Source organism: Eschrichtius robustus, chromosome 12 (assembly GCF_028021215.1).
Source record: "Eschrichtius robustus isolate mEscRob2 chromosome 12, mEscRob2.pri, whole genome shotgun sequence".
Classification (NCBI taxonomy): Eukaryota; Metazoa; Chordata; class Mammalia; order Artiodactyla; family Eschrichtiidae; genus Eschrichtius; species Eschrichtius robustus.
In genome coordinates this window covers 21,115,951-21,140,373 of record NC_090835.1, presented here as the reverse complement: position 1 = coordinate 21,140,373, position 24,423 = coordinate 21,115,951, and the positions used below count along the sequence as shown (strand labels likewise).

Below are 24,423 nucleotides of genomic sequence, written 5' to 3'. Positions count from 1 at the left end.
ATACATTCATCTAACGCTCTAAGAACCTAGGGGACCTGAATTTGCAGGAAGGGGCTGAGATTGAATTAACTTGATCTCAGCAAAGGGAAAAGCTTTGCTCTTTTCACTTCCAATTACTCTTTCTTCCCTAGACTTCATTTTATAGATCATGGGCTCAATTATTCACTGTATCTTTTTATATCTAGTCTCATAAAACTGTAAGGTGAATCATTACAAAATTAATATTCAACAGGCTTTATATAACTCTGCTTAATGCAATGTATAACTCAGATTTTTATCACCGCAGGCCTCTCAAGATCTATAAATACGACTAAATTAATAAAACATCATGTATTTAACTCTAACAATCCCATCACAACCTCAACACCGCAAAACCACTAAATTTAAACTAGACAACCAGACAGACACTGATGACAGACATGGACTATATAGAAAAGGCCAAGCTCTGCATGAAGAGTCCCATGATGACAACCAAGGTCATGTTCTAACACATTTGTTTTGAGAAACTCATAGTTGTAATAAAACTGAGCTTATTGTGCTTCTAGAGCACTCACACAGAAACCGCTCTGAATTTTTTATACCATCTGGTCCCAAAAGAGTTTCTCACTCTTAAATAATCATCACCTCCCAGGTGCAAAAAAAAAAAAAAGCTGATGAATGCATCTACTAGATACTACCTCCTAACCCCCGCCCAAATAAATGTATATAATTTCCAGCCCAGAAGGAATCTTACAGATCTGTCAGTCCAGTGATCACATTTTATAGAAAAGGAAACCAAGGCTGAGACAAGGGAAATTACCAGCCTAAGGTTAGACAATCTGTTAAAAACCGCTGGGTATTAAATTCAGATCTTCTAACTCTGACTCCAGATTCACTGTCTTGTGATTCTTTTTTTCTTTTTAAGACTTTTCCCTCTGTTTTCAATAGTTATATAGGTTCAATGTAGAAAATTTTGAAAACTCAGAAAAGCACAAAGAAAAAAAATCGCTGAATCGCCTCTAATCTCAAGACTCTGAGACAATCACTTTCAAACTCTGGGTGGGGCAGTATGATGCAGAAGCTAAGAGGGCTGCTTTTGGAGTCACACACTTGGCTTCATATCCTTGCTTATATGTTTAACAAGCTTGTGACCATGGAGAAGTTACTACACCCTCCTCAGCTTCAGTGCCCTTGTCAGTAAAATGGGGCTGACAGGGACACTCATCTCTTAGTGCTGTTGTGAGAATGAGGTGGGATGGAATTTGAAAAGCATTGCACACACTGCCTGGCAGTTAGCAGACACTCAATAAACATTAGCCATCATGTAAAGATGTGGCACATATATACAATGGAATATTACTCAGCCATAAGAAAGAATGAAATAATGGCATTTGCAGCAACATGGATGGACCTAGAGATGATCATACTAAGTAAGTCAGACAGAGAAAGACAAATATCATATGATATCACTTATACATGGAATCTAAAAAAATGATACAAATGAACTCATTTACAAAACAGAAAGAGACTCACAGACTTAGAAAACGAACCTAGGCTTACCAAAGGGGAAAGGTGGGGAGGGAAGGATAAATAAGGGGGTTGGGATTAACATATACACACTACTATATATAAAATAGATCAACAACAGGATCTTCTGTATAGCACAGGGAACTCTACTCAATACTCGTAATAACCTATATGGGAAAAGAATCTGAAAAAGAACAGATATGTGTATATGTATAACTGAATCACTCTGCTGTACAGCTGAAACTAACACAACACTGTAAATCAACTATACTCCAATATAAAATTTTTTTAAAAAGAAAGGCAGAAAAAACCACATTAGCCATCATGATTTTATCCTTTTGGACACTGATCTATGCATATGTTCTTATTCTTTAAAAAGAGTCAATAAAGTCTGTGACTTTATTTCACCTAATAGTACATCTGCCAGGAAAAGTCATTCCCCAGTTGCTTTTTCCACTACACGAAACTAGCCCAAAGAAATCCAAATGTAAACAGCTGTCTGGAGAGCCAGATACTGGTGTTCTAACCACTAAGAAGAAGTTCCCACAATCCAGCAAATATCTCAGAGTTTTGGGTAATGTCCCAAGAAACAAGGCTGCAGCCCTCTTCCCTACCAAGTCCTGATGATGACCCCCCTAGTGGAGCTTCAGAAAGAATATGGTCCCTGGCCAATTCCCTCAAAGTCTCAGCCCATTCAGAGCTCTGCCACCTCAGTGTTGCCAGGAACCAGAAGGGCTCAATGACCTTTCCACACCAGGGTCATCTCAGAGGATGGTTTGCGATATCATCATGACCACGCTGGTGACTTCCAGCTAATGCAGGGAAGGCTTTTAAGAATAAAAACTGTCCTCCTGTGATTTCTTCTCTTCTCCCTACCCTGCACAGAAAGAGAAAAAGGACTGTTTGCCTGGCAATGGTCAGTGACTGATGAGTGACAGTGTAAGGAGTGCTGTGATAAGGTTTATGAAGCTGTACCCTGGATCAATGGAGAGTAAATTGTGATTGATTAGCAACGTCTGCAAATGGAAGACAGCAACAGCAGGGTGGTACGTATGCCATGTTGCTGTCCTTTCTGATCTATTTCAATGTCCTCAATTTTACAGATAAGAGAACTAGGTTCATGACAATGAGGAAGCATGGCTCATTCAAGGTTACAGAGATAGTAATGACAAAGCTGAGACCAGTAACCACTCCTAATGCTTTGTAGCTCAGTGTTCTTCTCTCCGTGCCTGGCTACCTTTCTTCTCTGGTGGGCAGGATGGTTTCCTGTCTTATAACCATTAGGTGGTCCTGGCATGTTACAATCCATTCAGATACTTCTATGGCAAATAAGTTATGCCAAGATAATTTAAAAAACCCATCAGTCCCAGGTTTGCACCAAGGCCCTGGCAGCAGCTAGCACACAGCTGTTATAAGGATGCATAGTGTATTTTGACAAAAGACAGGTGGTTGGTTTTGTCATGTAGGTGAGATAACATAAAAGCAGAAAGACAGACCGGCAGGGAAAGAGAGACTTCTTCCCCAGACTCTAAATGGATTTCTTTTTTGCATTGTGGAGCTCTAAATAAATAAAATACAAAATGAATGTTTACAATATTTCAGTTGTTGAGAAAGCAGCTATAGAGGTTTATTCCAATTTGTATCCTCTCCAGGAAAATGGAATTCAACATGAATTTTATAATGGTGGGAGGGAGAAGGCACACTCGTTTATCACTAAATATCTTCAACAGACATTTATTAAGTGCTTACGAGGTGCCAGGCATGTGCGAGGCCCCAGGGACGCAACAGGGGTCAGCAGAGAAATAGTTTCTGTCTTCCCATTCAGAGTCTACCGGGAAAGATGGACGATTAGTAAGCGTTGTAATAAGTGCACATATACAAACAAGAAGACAGGATTTAGGGTGCACCTGGGCTGGGGTGAAGGATTCTCAACAGGACCAGCATGCTGAACATGATTTGGAGCCACATAAAAAAAGAGTTCTGGAATCCTGTTTCCTGCCACTTACCTAGTGGGTAACCTTGAGCAAATCACTTAAACTTTTTACCCTGATTTCCTTATCTTGCAAAATAAAGCTGATAATTCCTACATTCTTTTTACCTATGCCAGGTATTGAGTTAAAGTTTTTTAAGTTCCCAGGGGAACCTGACACAGAGTCTGAGTTCAACAAATATTTGTCAAATGAATGAAAGAATTGTTATCAAACACACATTGGATCTTTAATAGCAAAAGGGGCACTTTGGCAGGGCAGAGAGTGAGGAAACACAGAGGAACGAGACGAGACATTAGTCCTGTCTTCCACCTAGTTAGAGAGACTGAGAATATATACTGTACTTACACGCACGCACGCACACACACACATATATATGTCTGTGTAACAAATATATGGCAAAGTCATAAAGAACCATATTTGACGTGGCTGAGTAGGGAGAGCTCTACAGCGGGACTCTCCCTTGAGCCACAAATGAGATGTCCGTATCTAATTTTCAAATTTCTAATAGCCATATTAATAGAAGTAAAAAGACAGAATAAAATATTTAATCCAATATAGCCAAATAATGTCATTTCGACGTGTAAGCAATATGAGTTTATTAATGTGATATTTTACATGTTATTTTTGTGTGTGTCCTAAGCCTTCAAACCCTGTGTGCATTTTATATTTACATTACATCTCAATTTAGCCTGGCCACACTGCAGATGGTCAGCAGCCATGGGTGGCTAATGGCTTCTGTACTGGACAGAAGTTTGGAGACAGGAGAGTTTGTTGAAGACAGAGGCACTCAGGTGGGCTTAAGGAGGAAGTGGGGCTTGAATAGGATGGACATTAAAAGCCCTGACTTTGGGTGTTTTTAAGAGCTCTCTCCGGGCATGAAGGCTTTGGTTGCAGCACCTTCTAGAAGTCTCCTTGACCTGGTGCGTTCTGCCACGAGGAGTTTCTGAATCTACTCCCTGCTGGTGCAGATGCCACACTTGGATCTGATTCATACCCTTTGCTGGCACCTCTGACTCCCACACTGCCCCTTCCTTCCTCGTACCCCTCACTTGGCACAGTGGCTGGTGTATGGGAAGCGCATATACGTAAAAGTGACTTCTTCGTTGCACTCTGTGGCTCTAAATAAACAAGACACAAAGTGAAGACTTGAGATAGCCAAGCTCTGGCTTCCAAAGCCACTAGGTCTGACAGAGCCCCCGTTTGCCCTCCAGCCACAGAGAGTTAGGAGGTGAACAAATGCCAGAGCCACTCCTAGCAGAAAACCGATGGGTGCACACGCTCCAAGTGGGCAACAGATGGGCACATGGTCAGGCTGTGGGGCAAGCATTTGGCAGAGACGTACTAAGAAAAGAAGGAGACAACAGTCTGAAAATGGCCAAGTCCACTTCCTAAGGCCAGATGGAGTAGGGAGACCCACGTGGCCAGGAAGCGTGTGGTGACATGTACTAAAAAAGAATTTAGGTGGTGAATAAAACAGGAATGAGAAAGATGGATGTAAGAGGAGGAGGGCAGACACCCAGAAACCAAGAGTCATTTTACAGGCTGTCCCCCCAACAGCTTGGGACACCCTCAATTAAGTAAGCCTCTGAAGCGTCCCCTCCTCTAGAGCCTAGGCTGGGTCACGGTGATGGCTGGACCCACATCTGCCCTCCTTCTCCTCAGTCCTGTCTCACCCCAGAGTTAACATCCAGGCAGCAAACTCAGGCAAGTAAATAAGTAAGGAAGTGGCTTGGAGGAGGAGGGGCATGCATTCTCCCCACAGGTCCCTGCTGTGTCCCAAGCACAGAGTCACTATCGGTTTGAAGAAGGAATTTCTTAGTGGCCACTAATCTTAGCTCAATAATATCATTATCCGAACACACGTCCCTTGTGTAGAAGAAGCCCCCCACGACCCACCCACTGTCAGCAAGCGGCAGTATGACCCCAGCGTGCGGTATGACCCCAGTGTGCGGTATGACCCCAGGTCTTGCAATTTTTCCAAAGTTTTAAATATAGATTTTCTGTGACATTTTCCAGTTTTAAAATGTTTGGAACTATGTCGATAAATGTTTAAATACTGTGCTGGGCCACATTGTGTGAGCCAAAGAAAGCAGACCGCGGGGCTGCCGGCTTGACATTTCTACTCTAGTTCAAAGAGACCCGGTTGTGGTCTGGCTCCACCATCATCAGGCCATTCTGAGGCTTAATTCAGATCATGCACGTGAAGGGCTTACCAGAGCTTCTGGCACATGGTGAAGGCAGTTAATAACTGGTGTCAGCTAGCTCTACAGAACTTCTGAGATTTATTTCTAACTATTACATAGGGAGCAGATCACAGGAAACCCCTGAAGACAAAACATCTGAAACTGGGCTCCTCTCCCACGAATGATTCCCTATCTCTTTATTTCTGTTTCACGGCTTAGATTTATGCCACTTTCATTTTACTTTCTCAATTCATGAAACTCAGTCTGGCTGCACAAAGGAAGCAAGGGGGAAAAAAAAAAAAAGGTCAGGTGAAAGTGCAAGTTGGTATAAGTTTTCTAGAAAGTACTTTGGTAATGCTTAGCAAAAGACCAAAAAAATTTGTATACCTTTTGATTCAGGGATTCCACTTTAAGGAATTTGAGCCCAAGTAAAAAATGATGGTTTTTCATAAAGACTTAATCCTAAAATGTTTACGACAGGGAAGTCTACAATAGAAACAATTAAGGAAATTAAACGCCCCTGAATAGGGGATTGGTTGCAAAAGTTATGATACACTAGAATGCTGACTTTTGTCCATCACATCCCCCCATGACTTGCAGAGCGCTTATGATTTTCATTGTGTGTCCCTGGCAGTACACGCCACGGGAGCAGACAGCCTGTCAGTCTTGTTCAACATTGTATGCACCACTATATATGAGCTGGCACATAATAGACACCAATAAATATTTAAATACATCCAAGACAGCTTATGTAGTATGATTCCATTTTTGTAGAAAAAAAAATAGGTATGTTTCTGGAAGTTAAATTATTAGTGCTTTGTCCTAGACTGGGCCAAGCAAACTACAGTTTCAGGATTGTCTGCTGTTTTTTGTAAATAAAGATTTATTGGAACACAGTCATGTTCATTCTTTTACACTTTCTCTAGGACTGCTTTTGCACCATAATGCACAGTTGAGTTGTTACAACACAGACTATCTGGTCCTTTAGAAAAAAGTTAGCTGACTCCCGCTCTAGATGGTAGAAGTTCTTTCTGAGTGGTCTAATAAACACACACATGTGTATACATGTACGTGTATATCTGTGTGTGTGTATTTTTTTTACATGACCACTTTTCCAACCAGACAAAAGATGGAATTATTTTTACAAAAGAAAGGAACGCAGAAAGAAACCGAAGAAGGACGGAGGGAGGTGGGAGGTACGGAGGGCAGAAACTGTTTATCCATATTTATCAATATAGAAAAATGTCCAAAATAAGTGAGAGTTTTAAATATGCTATGAACAGAACGCTGTCATTTTCATAATACCTGGATCAAGTGCCAAAAGAAAATATACAAAAAGGTGAGCTTGGCTGTATCTAAGTAAGGAACATATAAATGGCTATTATTTCTTTCTTTGATCTTTCTTGTATTTTCTAAAATTTCCAGAATAAAAATGCATTGCTTACATAATAAGAAAAGAGAAATAAGTGATCTTGAACAGAAAGACAGAGAAAAGAAAATATGAATCTACGTAAAAAACAGGAATCTTTCTACCAGGATTTGGCAGGTAAGGGAGGGAACTCAGGGTGGGTCACAGGGGCGTTCGCTTCTTCACTGCACAAGGATCAGTACTGCACTCCAGTAAAATGAAAACATGGCAAAGGCAGAGGGGTTAATACCCAGGGCCAATTTTTTGTTTCCAAAAAATATTAAAGTCGGCACCCAATTTGCACTGATGTTTTCTCTTTACGTTAAAAAAAATTTTCTTAAATACACTTCCAGAGGACAGCTTACCATTTCTATCTAGATTAGAAAATCAGTTTAGAAAAGACGGCCATTTGCAGAAAAATGGATGGAACTAGAGTTTATCATACGAAGTGAAGTAAGTCAGACAGACAAAGAAAAAATATGATAGCACTTAAATGAGGAATCTAAAAAGATGACACACATGAACTCCCTAGCAAGACAGAAAAAGACTCAAAGACTTAGAAAACGAACTTATGGCTACCAAAGGGGAAAGATGAGGGTGGGGAGGGATAAATTAGGAGGATGGGATTAACATATCCACAGTAATATATATGTACGTGATAATCAAAGGACCTACTGTCGAGCACAGGGAAATCTACTCAACACTCTGTAATACCTTATATGGGAAAAGAATCCTAAAAACGATAGATATACGTATCTGTATAACTGAATCAGGTTGCAGTACACCCAAAACAAACACAACACTGTAAATCAACTATATTCCAATATAAAATAAAAATTAAATTTCAAAAGAAAAGGAAAGAGAAGAAATGCCAACGATATTCCCTTCAGGGCTCGGTGACCTAGGCTGGTGTCACATCCCCGGAGCCAGAGCAGCCTTGGGTCCCAAGTCTAGACGTGGTGGAGGTGAGGGAACCGGGAGCACGTGCCAGCAAATGAGCCTCTCTTGGACCTGACAGGCGGACCACAACCTCCAGATGCAGGCGGGCCCTCCTCCAGCTCAACCAAGCCTAGTGCACCCAAAGGTCGGTGGACCCTCACGCTGCATGAGCTTTGAAAAGTCACCTGGTCTCCAAGTCTCCTGGTAGTGGGGTTCCCATGGGCAGCCTCCTTCCTCGGAGTCTCCCCACCTCCGTACGACAGCAAGCTCAGCATAGCGGTTTTGGCAGGGCTTGGGAATTGTCGTGGGGCGTTGGGGGGGCTGAAGGGTAAGGAGGAAGAAGTAAGGAAACACGAGCTCTGGGGTGTTTCTTCTGCCACAGTCCACTCGAATCTACAACCCTGTGACAGGACGTTCTCTAAGGCTCTGGTTGCCGCGGTAAGCCGAGTGGGGCATGAAAAAATGCTGCCACCTTGTGGACATTTCCCGTAACAACAACTTTAAAACCGGTGCTAAATTATCCCCCTAAGGGACACTTTATAACAAGGCCTGCGGGGCTCTAAAGCAGGGGTCCCCAGCCTTTTCGGCACCAGGGACTGGTTTCATGGAAGACAATTTTTTTTATGGACAGGGGCGGGGATGGTCCAGGAAGTAATGCAAGCGATGGGGTGGATGGTTCCAGCGGTAATAGGAGAGATGGGGGGGGATCGTTTAGTCGGTAATGCGAGCAAAGGTTCAGGTGGCAATGGGAGTGATGGGGAGCGATGGGGAGTCGCAGATGAAGCTTCGCTAGCTCTCCCGGTGTTCACCTCCTGCTGTGAGGCCTGGTTCCTAACAAGTCGAGGCCCGAGGGTTGGGGACCCCTGCTCTAAAGGACACCTGCCCTCAAGAAATGTCCTGGGGTAAAACTGATCGAAAAAGAATTCAAATCAGGGCGGACTTTTAAGAAACCAATTTCAAGACGTAAATTTAATGCACACTGTTTTGTTTTTGTTTTTGATATTTTTTTTTAAAGCACATGAAAAGATGCTCCACATGGCTAATTATTAGAAAACCGCAAATCAAAACTAGAACAAGGTATCACCTCATACCAGTCTATATGGCTATCATCAAAGTCTACATACAAAATATGCAGGAGAGGGCACGGAGAAAAGGCAACCCTCCTAAGCTGTTTTTGGGAATGTAAGTTGGTAACAGCCACAGTGGAGTACACTATGGAAGTTCCTTAAAAAATGAAAACATTATCCGGCAATCCCATTCGTGGGCCTATACCTGGAGCAAAAAGCATAATTCGAAAAGATGTATGCACCCCGACGTTCACTGCAGCACTATTTACAAGGACCAAGACATGGAAGCAACCAAAATGTCCATCGACGGATGGATAAAGAAGATGTGGTGTAAATCCTTGTAAGTTGTAAATTATCGTAAACTATACTTCAACAATAAGAAATGAAAGAGAAAACATTTTCTGGTCAAGTAGCCGGACATTTTCATGATTTCAGTCTCAGCCAAGGTGGGTTTTTGGCAAATTTGACAGCTCCCATTAACGCTTCCACTGTCCTTCTCTGCTTCTGTAGAGGTAGGCAAGGTAAGAACCCTTTGGCAACCCTCCACAACGAGGGAGCTGTGGACAAATGCCCCGGCCTCTGGGCCTCAGTCAGGGTCCTTGCAGAAATGAGCACCAGTTGCCCACGGAGATGTCTTTCTTGGCTTTTTCTCCTTCCCTGCTCTCACAGCTGCCCCCACTCCTCCCTCCTGCTTCCTGGAAATCTCCCAAATTATCCTCCTGCACCCAAGATCCCGCTTTAGGTTCTGTTTTGGAGGAACACAAACTAAGAGAGTTCATGAGGAAATATTAAACCAGTAATAAGAATTACACCATAGAGCTTCAGAAAGCTCCCATAGATGGTGTGAAATAGAACTCATTAGTTTCCAGGACATATTCCTCCACTGTACAGCTACTTATTAGACTTCTACAATGGGCCACACATGTGCTGGGTATGTAATTGTAATAGGGAAGAACAACTCTGACTCCATATTACATCTGTTTCTTTCACTTTAACCTTTGTATTCTAGTGCTTTTGCTACAAGTTAAGAATGTTGCTTGAAGTATACAGGGTAGCCCATTCTCAAGGCTCTGACCTTTAAAGGTATGACACTTTTCCATTCTGATAGAGATAAAATGTTGCAGAACAGAGAATAAGATTTGTTGCAGGTATACTGAAACATCATGACCTGACCTCTGGGCAGCTGCAAGAACAAAGGGTTCCGAAACCAAGAAGTTTGCACCAACCAACCACACGCCCTCCCCTTTTAGTATAAAAGAAGCCTGAATTCCAACTTGGGTAAGACAGTTCTTTGGGAAACTATTCACTATCTTCTCCATCTGCTGGCTTTCCGAATAAAGTTGCTATTCCTTGCCCCAACAATTCGTCTCTCAATTTTTTGGCCTGCTGTGTGGCAAGCAGTACGAGCCTGGACTCCGTAACATAATGGTGAACTAGTAAATACAGTCTATACTTACGGACATTAAACAAGCACTATGTAAATTGCATTATGGAAGTATAGGAAAATATAAGAAAGTTAATGTCTAGGAGAAAAAATGTTTTTCCCTCTACTCTTCTGAGTTTTTAGCTGAGACACCTGTAATAAAAGATTAATAAGAGAAAAACAAGCAGAAGGTTATTAACATTTGGCTCATGTATATATGGGAGATACCCAGGGAAAAATAAGTACTCAAAGAGATGGCTTGAGAATTCAGGATTAAATACCATCTTTACAGGGAAAGGGAAGGGGGCATGTAGGCCTCTTAGGGGAGAGTAAATGATTTTTAAAAAAGATGAATGGCGTAAAAGAACAGATGAGAGGTTTGATAGTTTGTGACAAGGTTTTTGACTGGGTGTGGTGTGGACTTCTAGTTTCCTCTCCTGTGATGAATCAATCTTCCCTGGAGTTTCCCGGGGAGGGGATTTATGACAATTGAGCCCCTTCTGAAGGATCTGTTTCTAGGCAGATAAGGGCAGTTCAGAGACTACCATATTAAGTGAAATAAGCCAGGCAGAGAAAAACAATATCATATGATATCAGCTATATGTGGAATCTAAAAAAAAAAAAAAAAAAAAGATACAAGTGAACTTATTTACAAATCAGAAATAGACCCACAGACATAGAAAATAAACTTATGGGGGCTTCCCTGGTGGCGCAGGGGTTAATAATCTGCCTGCCAATGCAGGGAACACAGATTTGAGCCCTGGTCCGGGAAGATCCCACATGCCACGGAGCAACTAAGCCCGTGCTCCACAACTACTGAGCCTGCGCTCTAGAGCCCGCGAGCCACAACTATTGAAGCCCGTGCGCCTAGAGCCCGTGCTCCACAACAAGAGAAGCCACCGCAATGAGAAGCCCGCGCACCGCAATGAAGAGTAGCCCCCGCTCGCCACAACTAGGGAAAGCCCGCGCACAGCTACGAAGACCCAACGCAGTCAAAAATAAAATAAATAGATTAGAGAGCGGGACGTTCGGCGTGCGAGCGGGAACGTCTTAGTCGTACACAGAGAAAGAACGATTTAAAAATGGGTGATGTTGAGAAGGGCAAGAAGATTTTTGTTCAGAAGTGTGCCCAGTGCCATACTGTGGAAAAGGGAGGCAAGCACAAGACTGGGTCAAATCTCCATGGCCTGTTTGGGCGAAAGACAGGTCAGGCTGTCGGATTCTCTTACACAGATGCCAACAAGAACAAAGGCATCACCTGGGGAGAGGAGACACTGATGGAGTATTTGGAGAATCCCAAGAAGTACATCCCTGGAACAAAAACGATCTTCGCTGGCATTAAGAGGAAGGGAGAAAGGGCAGACTTGATAGCTTACCTCAAAAAAGCTACTAATGAGTAATAGTTGGCCACTGCCTTATTTATTATGAAACAAATGTCTCATGACTTTTTATGTGTACCATATTTAAACTGATCTCATACACTAGAATTCAGATCATGAATGGCTGATGTAATATTTCTGTCCTGATTTAAATAAGATTGGCTTGTGGCTAAATGAATATGGTCAGCTTTTTGAATTCTGATAGTAGTTCTGGTTCAGCAAGTAGTATCACTGTTTTCCCCTTCTAAAGAGATGATTAAACTTGAATAAGGAATGTTAAACTTTTCAGGGATATGGTGAATGCCTTCTCAAACCCTATAGGAGATTGGTTTTATATTTAGATTTCTATAACTGGTTATATTAATATATTTAAATATTGAGAAGCTCCCTTCACTGTCTCATAGACCAGCAAGATTCACCTGTGTTTCAAGTTGTGTTCATTCACCTGTTAAGGCAAGGGCTGAAGATACACTGACAATGTCCACTTTACCTTTTTTGGTCTTAACTATGACAATTTAATTAAAATTCTCCATCTAAAAAAATAATAATAATAAAATAAAATAAATTATTTAAGAAAATAAACTTATGGTTACCAAAGGGGAAAAGGGCAAGGGAGGGATAAATTAGGAGTTTGGGATACATACTGCAATATATAAGACAGATAACCAGGGCTTCCCTGGTGGCGCAGTGCTTAAGAATCCGCCTGCCAACGCAGGGGACAGGGGTTCGAGGCCTGGTCCAGGAGGATCCCACGTGCCGTGGAGCAACTAAGCCTGTGAGTCTGCGAGCCACAACTGCTGAGCCCATGTGCCTAGAGCCCGTGCTCCACAAGAGAGGCCACGGCAATAAGAAGCCTGCGCACTGCAACGAAGAGTAGCCCCCGCTCGCCGCAACTAGAGAAAGCCTGTGTGCAGCAAGGAAGACCCAACGCAACCAAAAATAAAAATAAATAAAATTTAAAAAAAAGAACAACAACAGATAACCAACAGGGATCTACGGTAAAGCACAAGGAACTACACTCAATATTTTGTAATAACCCATAAGGGAAAAGAATCTGAAAAACAAAAAAATATATATATGTATATATATAAATAAATAAAACTGAATCACCGTGCTACACACCTGAACTAATACAACATTGTAAATTAAGCTGTACTTCAATAAAATATATATATATATATATTTTTAAAGTGTCTATATCTCAAAATAATCAATATACCAACAAAGCAGCATATTTTGTGTGGCATGTCCAGAACTCCTAAAGTTGTAACTTTCACTAAATGTTGCCTTCTCAAAAAACTCATGCTGAATCATTTCAGACTAGGTTCAACTGGGCCTTAAAGTAGGAGTTAGCCAAAGAGTAGGCAAGGGCTATTTCCTATGTACAAGGACTGAACAAGGAACGTGGACGTCTGAGCTATCCAACCATGTTAAAGGTTTGAGGACTTCAAAAATTATACAGTCACCAAACATTCTCCCCTTTCATTTCACATGGGTTAAATATCCCAAGAGCTGAACAAATGCTTGGACACTTTCAGGGTATTAATTCCCAAGAGGATCAAAGTTGGCTGTTAAGATTTAAACATGGCCTGGAAAAGCACCCTTGCAGTCAGACACTGCACCTGGTGGATTCTCTTCTTGTTTGACTGGGGAGAGCAGAGAGCGTGGCTCTCCTACCAGGTGGCAAAAGGCACTCTAACTTGTTTCAAACACCCACAGCGTCAGGTTCACAAAGATGTCACTTTAAACTGGTTTGAAGGGCGCCTGCCTGCTGATTCCCTCAAGTAGCCTCAGAAGAATCTGATCCTTACAAACCTCTAGGGCACACACACCCCCTGAGAATGTGAATCAGCTGAATTCTTTCTGAACACGTGCACTTTTGCACGGTGCTTTCTATGCTAAGAAAAGGCAATAAATATGTCTTTGGTGCTTCTGTGTTTATGATCGATGGGCTTTTTTCTTATAACAGTCTTGTAAGAGTTTGCCTTCTTATTCTCGCTGCATACTAATACTTGAAACATTTTAGTAAATCATGGTTCTCTGGTTCCTACTTCAGGATCATTTAACTGATTTAATGAGCTCTGTCTAATTATCGCATTTCACCTTTCACATGAGAGTGCAGCAATGTTTTGGCTGAAATAGGTGGTAATAGCTCAAACACTCAGAAAGGAAAAAAAATGAGGACGGGTAATGCAGGACTCAAAACAGTTCATTTTTCGCCAGATAGGATTCTTAAAGATAGACATACATTGGGGCTTCCCTGGTGGCGCAGTGGTTGAGAATCTGCCTGCCAATGCCGGGGACACGGGTTTGAGCCCTGGTCTGGGAAGATCCCACATGCCGCGGAGCAACTAGGCCCATAAGCCACAATTGCTGAGCCTGCGCGTCTGGAGCCTGTGCTCCGCGACAAGAGAGGCCGCGATAGGGAGAGGCCCGCGCACCGCGATGAAGAGTGGCCCCCGCTTGCGGCAACTAGAGAAAGCCCTCGCACAGAAACGAAGACCCAACACAGCCAAAAATAAATAAATAAATAAATAAAATTAAAAAAAAAAAAGATATACGTACATAGCTATACTATGTATACCTTCATTAATTAATTCATTCATACATTCATTATATATTCATTATGTGTGCTCCAGGCATCTCAAAAGACACCAGATCAGCTTAAACGGCTCTTTCTTAGGTCTGCGTCCATTTTGAGGGGCATAAAACACGATGGTTTATAACTCTTAAGCTAGACTGTGTATATTTACATCCTGGCCTCACCATTTCTTAGCCATGTGACCTTGGGCAAGCCAATTAACCCACCTGTTTCCCCATCTGTAAAATGGGGGTTATCATAGTAGCCACCATCACAGGACTACTGTGAACATTAAATGTCAGTACATACAAGGCATGTAAAAAAACTGCCTGGAGCATAACAGGCATTTTGTAATTGTTGCCTCTTGTGTTTCTGTCGTATTGTGTCTTGTCTGTGTCGCACGTGGCAATTGCAATTGCCTATCTACTTATCTATTTTTTACTAGTTATCTATTACGTATTGTTTGTTTGCCTCCTTCATCAAACCATAGTAACCATAAAGACAGAGACTAAACTCCCTGAGCCTGGCATTGTGCTTGGCTTATAGTGAAACACCCAATCAATGTTTGCTGAATCAGTGAACCAACGAATGAATGATTCTTTTTTGGGATGTGTAACCCCTCTCACTCTTGACAAGCTTTTCACTTAAGAGATTTCTGTGGCACATGTCTATCAAATGCCATTTGCTGGAAATTCCATATGGTTTTCTATCCAGATGGTGCCCATGACAAAGCGAAGGCGTTCTGGCATGCAGGAAAGTTAGGGTGCCAGATGCCAAGCGAATTCACTGTATTATTCATCATCAAATGTTGTTGGCCAGGGAGCTGATTGCTGCCAGCTGAGACCCACAGTGGTCCAGTGAAGAGGCTGGTTTCTAACAGAAGCTAGGATCATCACTGGGGAGGGAGGGTGTGGCAGGAGGAAGACGGGGGTTAAAAAGGGAGAAGTTTCTCAGACTTGTCTTGGCTTTGCAACCTTGGGCAAGTCACTTCACCTCTCTGGGCCTCTCAGCTTAGTGTTTTTATAAATGCAAGGCACAAATTGTCCTCAGTACTTCCCAAACCTGGCTGTGCACCACAATCTGCGGGAAAGCTTTTTAAAATACTGATTCCTCTAGGCCAGTAGTCAGCAGATTTTTTCTATAAAGGGCCAGATAGGAAATAGTTTAGACTTTGTAACTTGTATGATGTCTGTTGCAACTGCCATGCTCAAGTCTCCCACTGTGTCATCAAAGCAGCCCAGGATGAAATGTACACAAATGAAGTGGCTGGATTTGGCCAGCTTCCCTGGGGGCCATGGTTTGCTGACCCCTGCTCTAGGCCAGGTGTGGCCTCTCTGGATAAGCACCAATTTTCTGCTTATTTACAAAAGCTCCTCCAGATCATCTGGAGAGGCGGCTGCACTTGGGATCCACCAGATTAGACGCTATAAGGCTTCTTCCAGCCTTCACTGGAGCTTTGATTCTCTATTTATTTGCACTGTGAGAAGTGGCTACTCTCAGTCAACACTATTTAGACAGTGATCTTAATATTCTTTCAAATGCATACCACTTGGGTATTAGCTTTCTACATCTGAAGTTTTTACTCTCTCAAAATTCATTCTCTATTCTACCAGGAGAAGTTTGAACAGCCCTTTTCACTACGTTTAGACCTAAAGCACTTCTGTGTGTGATATGCCTTGTCAGTTCTTTGTAAGTGACAATTTCACTGCTAACTTACAAATGAGAAGTTTAATATTATCCTGTCTAGGCCCTAAAGGGCTACGATAAGGTGAGTCTCCACTTAAGAAAGGATAATACATAAAAATATGAAATTATGAAACAGTTACGGGCGTTTATAGTGTTGGGGTAGAATTTCCTTTGTATGGAGAATTCCCTTTCTACTAAAGTCATGACTGTTGGGTGACAATACATCCTGGTTTCCTACAGACAGTCCTAGTTTTCACCTGTATTCCCTGAGCAATTAACATAGCACCCCCTTTCATTCTCAAAAATGTCCAAACTGGGTGATAAATTACATGGTTGCATGGGCGACCTTGAGGGAAAACAGTCAAAACGACTGTTCCATTCATTTTGCACTTTCTAAGAGACAGGCACTGCTCTCAGGGTTTTAATGATATTGTCCCAATTAATCATTACAGTATTTTGCTGATGGCTGACGTCTCTAGGTTGGGTTTCCTCAAAAGCAGGCCCTGAGGCAAGGATTTGGGGACAAGTAGTTTTGGGGAAAATGCTCTTAGGAAGCACAGGTAGGGAAGCGAGGAAGCAAGACAGGCAAAGGAAGGAAGCCAGTCCACAGTACCTTTGTGAGTAGGTTACGGCCCTGAAGAAGCAGGGCTCAATTTCCCTGGGAACCCTCTAAGAGATCATGTCAGCATGCCCTCAGGAGGGGCAGGGAACCAACAGCTTTATTCCTCAGCTCCCACCCCTCGCTGGTTGAGGGTCACGCCTGGAGATGTTCACTCACCCTCCTGCATGTGTGGCCTGTCCCACAGTTAGAAGGACCCCACTCCTGTGGCTAGAGAATGAATGTGCTCAGATGAACAACACAAAGAGCCTTGTCAGTGTGTAGAACTGTCCGCAGACAACCTCCAGGGTAGGCCCAGGGCACCAATAGCTTCCTGTGTTTGAATCCTAGTTCTACCATCATCACCTACATGCTCATGGGCAAGTCACTTAAGCTCTTAAGTCTCAGTTTTTCCACCTGTAAAATGGGGTAACAAGAGTATGTGCCCAGAGTTTTTATGAGGCCTAAATGAGATAAGCACAATGGTCATCTGTCACTTCTCCCTGTCCAATATCCACGTCGTCTTCCTTTGGCACACTCCCTGGATCCTCTTTAGAAGAATCAGCCTCTCTAAGTCCCTGGTGTTTGAGAGGGAGGGAGACTACTCCCAGCTCCAGGGGTAGAACGGGACTGGTCCCTCTGAGCATCACATTCTCCTGGCCATCACTGGTTTAGATCCGGGTACGGAATCCATGCTTGATCAATGGGATCTCAGTGTGGGACTTCCTGCTGCAACTAATAAAACGGAGAGTTCCCTTCACAATAGCCAAGACATGGAAACAACCTAACGTCCATCAACAGATGAATGGATAAAGAAGATGTGGTATATATATATACAGTGGACTACTACTCAGCCATAAAAAAGAACGAAATAATGCCATTTGCACCAACATGGATGCAACTAGAGATTTTTCATATTAAGTGAAGTAAGAAAGAGAAATACCATATGATATCACTTATATGTAGAATCTAAAATATGACACAAATGAACCTATCTATGAAACAGAAGCAGACTCACAGACATAGAGAACAGACTTGTGGTTGCCAAGGGGGAGGGGGTTGAGGGAGGGATAGATCAGGAGGTTGGGGTGAGCAGATGCAAACTATTATATATAGAATGGATAAACAGCAAGGTCCTACTGTATAGCACAGGGAACTATATTCAATATCCTGGGATGAACTATAATGGAAAAGAATATTAAAAAAAGAACATATATATATATGTATAACTGAGTCACTTTGCTGTACAGCAGAAATTAACACAACATTGTATATCAACTATACTTCAATAAAAAAATAAATAGAAATTTTAAAAATTAAAAGGAGAGCTCCCTTTCTTCTGGGGTGTTGAAGAAATGGGAGCCAGCCAGGAGCTGTTAGGCAACTGCCCAGAGAGAGCCCCAATGAGGAAGAAAGCACAACCAAAAGATGCGCTTAACTGGGCCTGAAGCTACCTCTGAAAATGCCAGTCAGACCAGTGAATAAATTCTCTTGTTGGCCTAAACCATCCTCAACTGATAGATATTGCTCCTAGCAAAGCCATCCAAGATTGTTCCCTTTCTTTCAAATCTTCCCCTACTCAGCCAGAGATGCAGATGTCACTCAAGCCCCTGCGGTGGACCTGTTTGGTCCAGGGTTAGTTCCATTCTAACTAACAGGAATGGGGTCAGGAATGTGCCTCAATATCAGCTGTTAAAATATGAATGGGACACTGCTGGGAAATTTTTTGCTTCTGGGAACATTTCTGCTCTCCTAAGAAGCAGCCACAGGGCTTCCCTGGTGGCGCAGTGGTTGAGAATCTGCCTGCCAATGCAGGGGACACGGGTTCGAGCCCTGGTCTGGGAAGATCCCACATGCCGCGGAGCAACTAGGCCCGTGAGCCACAATTACTGAGCCTGCGCGTCTGGAGCCTGTGCTCCGCAACAAGAGAGGCCACGATAGTGAGAGGCCCGCGCACCGCGATGAAGAGTGGCCCCCGCTCGCCACAACTGGAGAAACCCCTCGCACAGAAACGAAGACCCAACACAGACAAAAATAAATAAATAAATAAAAATTAAAAAAAAAAAAAGAAGCAGCCACAAATAAAATGGTCTCTCTTTCTCCTGTGAATGTTGTCCAGCCTGGATGTGATGCTCAGAACTGGAACATTAACATTTGCCACTGGCTTGAAGATGAAGCTGATATTAAGTATGGCAATAAACGCTGGAGAGGGTGTAGAGAAAAGGGAACCCTCCTGCACAGTTGGTGGGAATGTAAATTGGTGCAGCCACTAAGGAGAACAGCATGGAGGTTCCTTAAAAAACTAAAAATAGAGCTACCATTTGATCCAGCAATCCCACTCCTGGGCATATATCTGGAGAAAACCATAATCGAAAAGGATACATGCACTGGAATGTTCACTGCAGCACTATTTACAATAGCCAGGACATGGAAGCAACCTAAATGCCCATCGACAGAGGAATGGATACAGAAGATGTGGTACATATATACAGTGGAATATTACTCAGCCATAAAAAAGAATGAAATAATGCCATTTGCAGCAACCTGGATGGACCTAGAGATCATAGTGTTAAGTAAATCAGACAGATTAAGACAAATATCATATGATATCACTCATATATGGGATCTAATTTTTAAAAAACATATAAATGCACTTACAATACAGAAACAGACTTAGAGATATTGAAAACAAACTTATGGTTATCAAAGGGGAAACGTGCGGGGGGTGGGGGTGGGGGGGTGATAAATCAGGAGCTTGGAATGAACATACACACACTACTATATAAAAGATAGATTACCAACAAGGACCTACTACATAGCAAGGGAACTCAATATTCTGTGATAACCTATATGAAAAAAGAATTTTAAAAATATATGTATATGTATAACTGAATCACTTTGCTGTACACCTGAAACTAACACATCATTATAAATCAACTATACTCCAATAAAATTAAATTAAAAAAAAAAACAAAGAATGGCAGAGGACCGGGAGAAGGAAGTTGAGCCCTGAATGATGTGATTGAGCTGCTAAATCAAGCAACCTGAAAGCTTGCCCTGTCTCTGCTGTTCTGAGAGTTAAAATTTTGCTTCACTGTTTAAGCCTGTGTGAATCCAGGAGTCTCCTATTCGCTGCTGAAAGCACCCAATTTGCCATCAATACAGACCTATACAGTTTGGGTTCAAAATTCCAGAGTGAGGAATCAGATTAGGATGATCTAACAAAGATGCCCTAAAAGCAAGTCCCTTAACCCAGAAAAAAGTTCATTTCTTTCTCATAGAAGAGTTTGCAGAGGTGGTCCTGGACAGGTTAAGGTGGCTCTACAATCATCAGGACCAAGTTTCACCTGCATCCTTCTCAGGCATCTTCCATCTTCTCATCTCCACCAGGTGCTCTGCCTCCCACCAGCACATACACCCTCCAGCCAACAGGGAGAGACAGAGATAATGTGGATACCCAGTGCCTGCAAGGGTACAACCCAGAAATTAATCACACACATCACAGCTCATTGGCTGGAGGTAACAGCCAACTGCAACAGAAGGCTGAGAAATGTGGTTATTATTCTGGGTGGTCATATGTCCAGTTCTATTTCTACTAGAAAAAAGGAAAAATAAATACGGGGGCACAGCTAGCAGTCTCCACTAGGGAAATAGCAGAGAGGGTTAACTGGATTCGTTTCAACGGACAATTTTTAATTAAAAAGACTTGAGAATGTAAACAAGATTTGAAAAGGGATGTTCTTCAGCACTCTCCCAAAGATTGAACTGAGCCTATTTACTCAGAAATAGGTAAAATGATACATCCCTTTTATCTCTCCTTTTTTGGTAGATCTCAGAAGGATTCCAACAGTCAGTAATCCCATATTAGCCCAGTTTATTACCTTGTGTACATGAAATTAACAACTGAATTTCACCGATTTCCCTTAATTCCAAATGTCTTTTCCTCAATTAGGCTGCATAACTATGGTTTAATTATATTCTGTTTGATAGTCACCAGAATCCCATAGCAAGCTTCTCTTTCACAATCCTATTATTAGTCAGGGTAATCCAATTTATGGAAAAATAAAGACAGACAAATAGAGAAAAATGACAGAGGTGGCAAGAAGCACAGTATTCTGCAGCCCAGCTGAAATGGCTGTCAATGAAAGGTTTACAGAGTTAAGAAGCAGACTTTGATTCAGTGGCAGCAGGTTTTAAATGATGCACGAGGAGCCACCAAAGCAAATCCCTTTCTCCATGGTCCCCTCAGGGTCAAGTACCATGTTTCAATTATAATTTCACCAAATTGCTGTGATGCGGCGAATGTTCCAGATTAATAGCGGTACAGCACCGTTCTCCACGGGACAGAATCAAAAAATCTAGTTCAGAGGTTTGGTGAAATATACCCCAAGACACTCAGCTGCAGAACACATTAAAGACTCCAAGATGATGGGAATATTTCTGACCTGTATTCCCCAAAGAGGTTACTTTTGCAGAAAGCAAGTTTATTATTTATGGTAGCAAATAAAATTTCTCAGTGCAGCCAAGGAGGCTTCTGCAATTACATCAGGAAGGCACCACCATGCAGTCCATTATGGAAATCGTATCTACATGAACAGGGAAGGCTGTTGTTTTGCCAAAGACGCATATTTCTTTGCAGAGCACGCTCATGAAGGGCTTGCATGGAGATGATAAATTGTTTGGTTTGACTTTTCATTTCAAATGTCTCTATTCCTTGGAAGAGGATTTTGTATAGAAAGACATTATCTTGCAAATTCTACTTCAAATTATCAGTCGAGTTTTAAGAGAACATCTCATAGGGGCTTGCCATGGATCAGATGGTGATTGCCACACTGGGTATATGAGGAGTAGAGAGCTCCAAAGGACCGTGAGTTTTATCCATCCTGGTGGCTCTGTTAGCATTTTCAAGCCTTGAAGTGAGTCTTTGGGGAATTGTATTTTTAGCTAATTCCCTCCGCATATATTACCCTCAAGAAGTAAGAGTAATTTGGGATCTAACTTCCACATTTGAGGGGTAGTGCTCACTAACCCCTTATGATTCTAAGTAGAGGAGCAAGAACCTTCCCTAAAAGAGATGAAGGTTGGAGGAAAAACCTTTGGACCCTCTCTCCAGGAGTAATTTACCTAACAGGAATGGGAGAAGACCAATGAGTAATATATGCGTCTGCTTTCTTTGGCCTTTTCTCTTCCTAAACTGCATCCCTAAAGCAAGCCTGCACAATGCTACCTGCCCTGCTCCTGGTCTTCACAGGGGGGAGGCATGAGGGGTTGAGGGGTGAGAAGTTGGAATCTTCTCTACAACTGGTGGGTAAGTGTCCACTCTACCACGTCAACTCTTTCCAAGTTTGGGCTCCAAAGTCCAGACATGGGGATGGAAAATATCATAACAAAGACCATTTTGGCTTCAAGCCCACAATGTGGCCTCAGCAGCAGCAGAGCTCCTATCTTGATCCCCATCTCACTCTTCACTCTGAACGTGGAGGGCATATGATTCACTTCCACAAACCCCCACACCTGGCATGGCTTTCATCGAGTCATCTTGCCTTTGACCCTGATTTGCCTCTCCAGCCATCTCTGTCTTCTTTCCTAGAGTCATCTAAGCACATATATTTCCATTTCTCCAACATCCTTATGTTTCTGTGTCTGTTAAGAATTCAGCTGGTGGTTTATAATCCATCTGCATGAGCATGGGTTTTTTAATAGTGAGCTTAATACAACTAGTGTAATTTATGAAATTTTGTCATTGCTGAATGTAACATGAAAATTTAAGTGGATAAAACAAATCAGCTTTAGGCAAGAGGTTTGAAGGAGTGATCCTACACAATGTTTAGTCAAGAGGGAGACAGCCTATCAAGTTCAATAAGAGAAGGCTGGTCTTACTCCTGTCACCCCCAGCAAAATAGTATTGATCTTTCAAGCCTCAGCTCTTAGGCCACCTTTTCTCCCTAGCCTTCTCCCATCCTACCACATAACTTCTCCTCTCCTTCTTTTCCAACCTCCCCTACACAATTCAAAAATTAGAGATTCACTTGAGTCTCTGAAATGCAAAATGCCCAAAGGATGGTAGAGCTCATCAGTAATTCATCCAACAGTCTCAATTACTTGCTGTCCTCTTGCTTCCTCATCTTGAGTCTGGTCTTAGCTCACGTACCTGCTAGGAGCTACTAAGTACAAGTGACAGAAACCTGTTCTAGCAAACCGAAGTTATGAAGAAAGGAAGAAACGTGGTTCCCGGTACTTCTGTGAGCATTTCTGTCCCCAAAGCTATAAGTTTAAATACTACCTGTATGATAACAATGGCAAATGTTCAACATGGCAAAAACCAAAGAATTACAACTGGAATATATGTTCCAATATTATATAGCTCAACTGCCTTAAACTCCAGACCACTGTTGCACATCCTTGTGCTATTTTATTCATGTATTCTAGTCACCATTTAAGCATATTAAGCATATGCCACGTGAGGGGCAATAATGAACAAGAGAGACAGGGTTCCTGCCTTCACAGAGGCTACTAATTGATGGGGTGGATGGACGGTTGAACAAGCACTTAAAACAGGAATTAAATGCTATATGAACAAAGAAAGAGAGGGTGGTAGGAAAGCCTATATAGCAAGAGCAATTCATCAATCTAGAGACTTTGTGGAGAAAGTCGCTTTTAAGCCTAGACCAAAAGGGTGTGTTAGAAGGAAAAAACAAATGTGTTGGTGTTAGGAGACAAATTCAAGTTACAGGACTGCCGTACAATAGCTATGTGACCTTGGGCATGTACCCTTGCCTCTCAGAGCCACAGTTCCTTATCTGTAAAACAAGGGTATGGAGAACTTAACCTGTAGGGCTCCTTCCATCTTTACAAGTCCCAAAGTCCTGGAAGAGGTTGCTAATCAGTTTAGTGAGTCTTCAGTTGATCCTTTTTGACAAAAGGCAACTAACACAAGTAAGAGAAAATCAAAGAAATATCAGTTGGGAGGTTACAATGGTAAAATTGGTAAAACAAACTCTGCAGTCAGACCATCATAGGTTCACGTCCAGTTCTGCCCCTTACTGGCTGGGTAACTCTGGGAATACCTCTTAACTTCTCAGTGTCAATTTCCTAGTCTGTAAAATGAGGAAAGGCTATTACTTACCCCATAGTGTTGTCGTAGGGTCTGCAGTCTGAGATATTGTATGTTAATTTCCTGGCCCATAATTTCCTGGTCTATATTATTTTTTCTGCTCATAATAGTGTTGGTTCCTGCATGAGACTCAGACTGTGAAACGATCACTTTTCACCTATTAGGCCTTTTTTTTGTGGCTACAGACGAATAAACTCCAGTGTGAAACACCTGAAGCAAAAACAGAAATTTAGGTATATTCTGAGACTTTACACATCAGGGAAGCAGTAGGAAAGACAGGGAGGAAGCTGTGTCTCAAGAAGGAGATAATCAGGGGCTCAAATGCCATCAGAAGTCTAACTCTCCCTCTGCATTTCTTTCTTTCTTTCTTTTTTTTTTTGGCCACATTGGGTCTTCGTTGCTGAGAGCAGGCTTTCCCTAGTTGTGGCGAGCGGGGGTACTCTTTGCAGTGCGTGGGCTTCTCATTGCGGTGGCTTCTCTTGTTGCGGAGCACGGGCTTCAGCAGTTGTGGCCGTGAGCTCAGTAGTTATGGCTCGCAGGCTCTAGAG

At 42.3% G+C, this 24,423-nt stretch overlaps 2 protein-coding genes across 6 annotated transcripts in view; one reads left to right on the top strand and one right to left on the bottom strand.

Moving 5' to 3' along the window:
- The window catches only part of FRMD4B (FERM domain containing 4B), a 339,770-nt gene that overhangs the window by 247,795 nt on the left and 67,552 nt on the right, over positions 1 to 24,423 (bottom strand). For 3 of the 5 annotated variants that reach the window (XM_068557491.1, XM_068557494.1, XM_068557492.1), the window contains exon 3: positions 23,888 to 24,085. The exons of the other annotated variants lie outside the window; for them this stretch is intronic. The gene's annotated coding sequence lies outside the window, so the exon portion shown is untranslated. The remainder of the gene's footprint in view (positions 1 to 23,887; positions 24,086 to 24,423) is intronic. 5 annotated transcript variants of the gene reach the window in all.
- On the top strand, positions 11,545 to 11,943 carry LOC137773570 (cytochrome c-like). Its single transcript, XM_068558351.1, has one exon. It carries the CDS (start codon positions 11,600 to 11,602, stop codon positions 11,915 to 11,917), a length of 318 nt encoding a protein of 105 aa, XP_068414452.1. The 5' UTR covers positions 11,545 to 11,599; the 3' UTR covers positions 11,918 to 11,943.

What these genes read in the sequence shown, in the direction of transcription:
- LOC137773570 (XM_068558351.1), top strand. Translation starts at nt 11,600, where the DNA reads ATGGGTGATGTTGAGAAGGGCAAGAAGATTTTTGTTCAGAAGTGTGCC.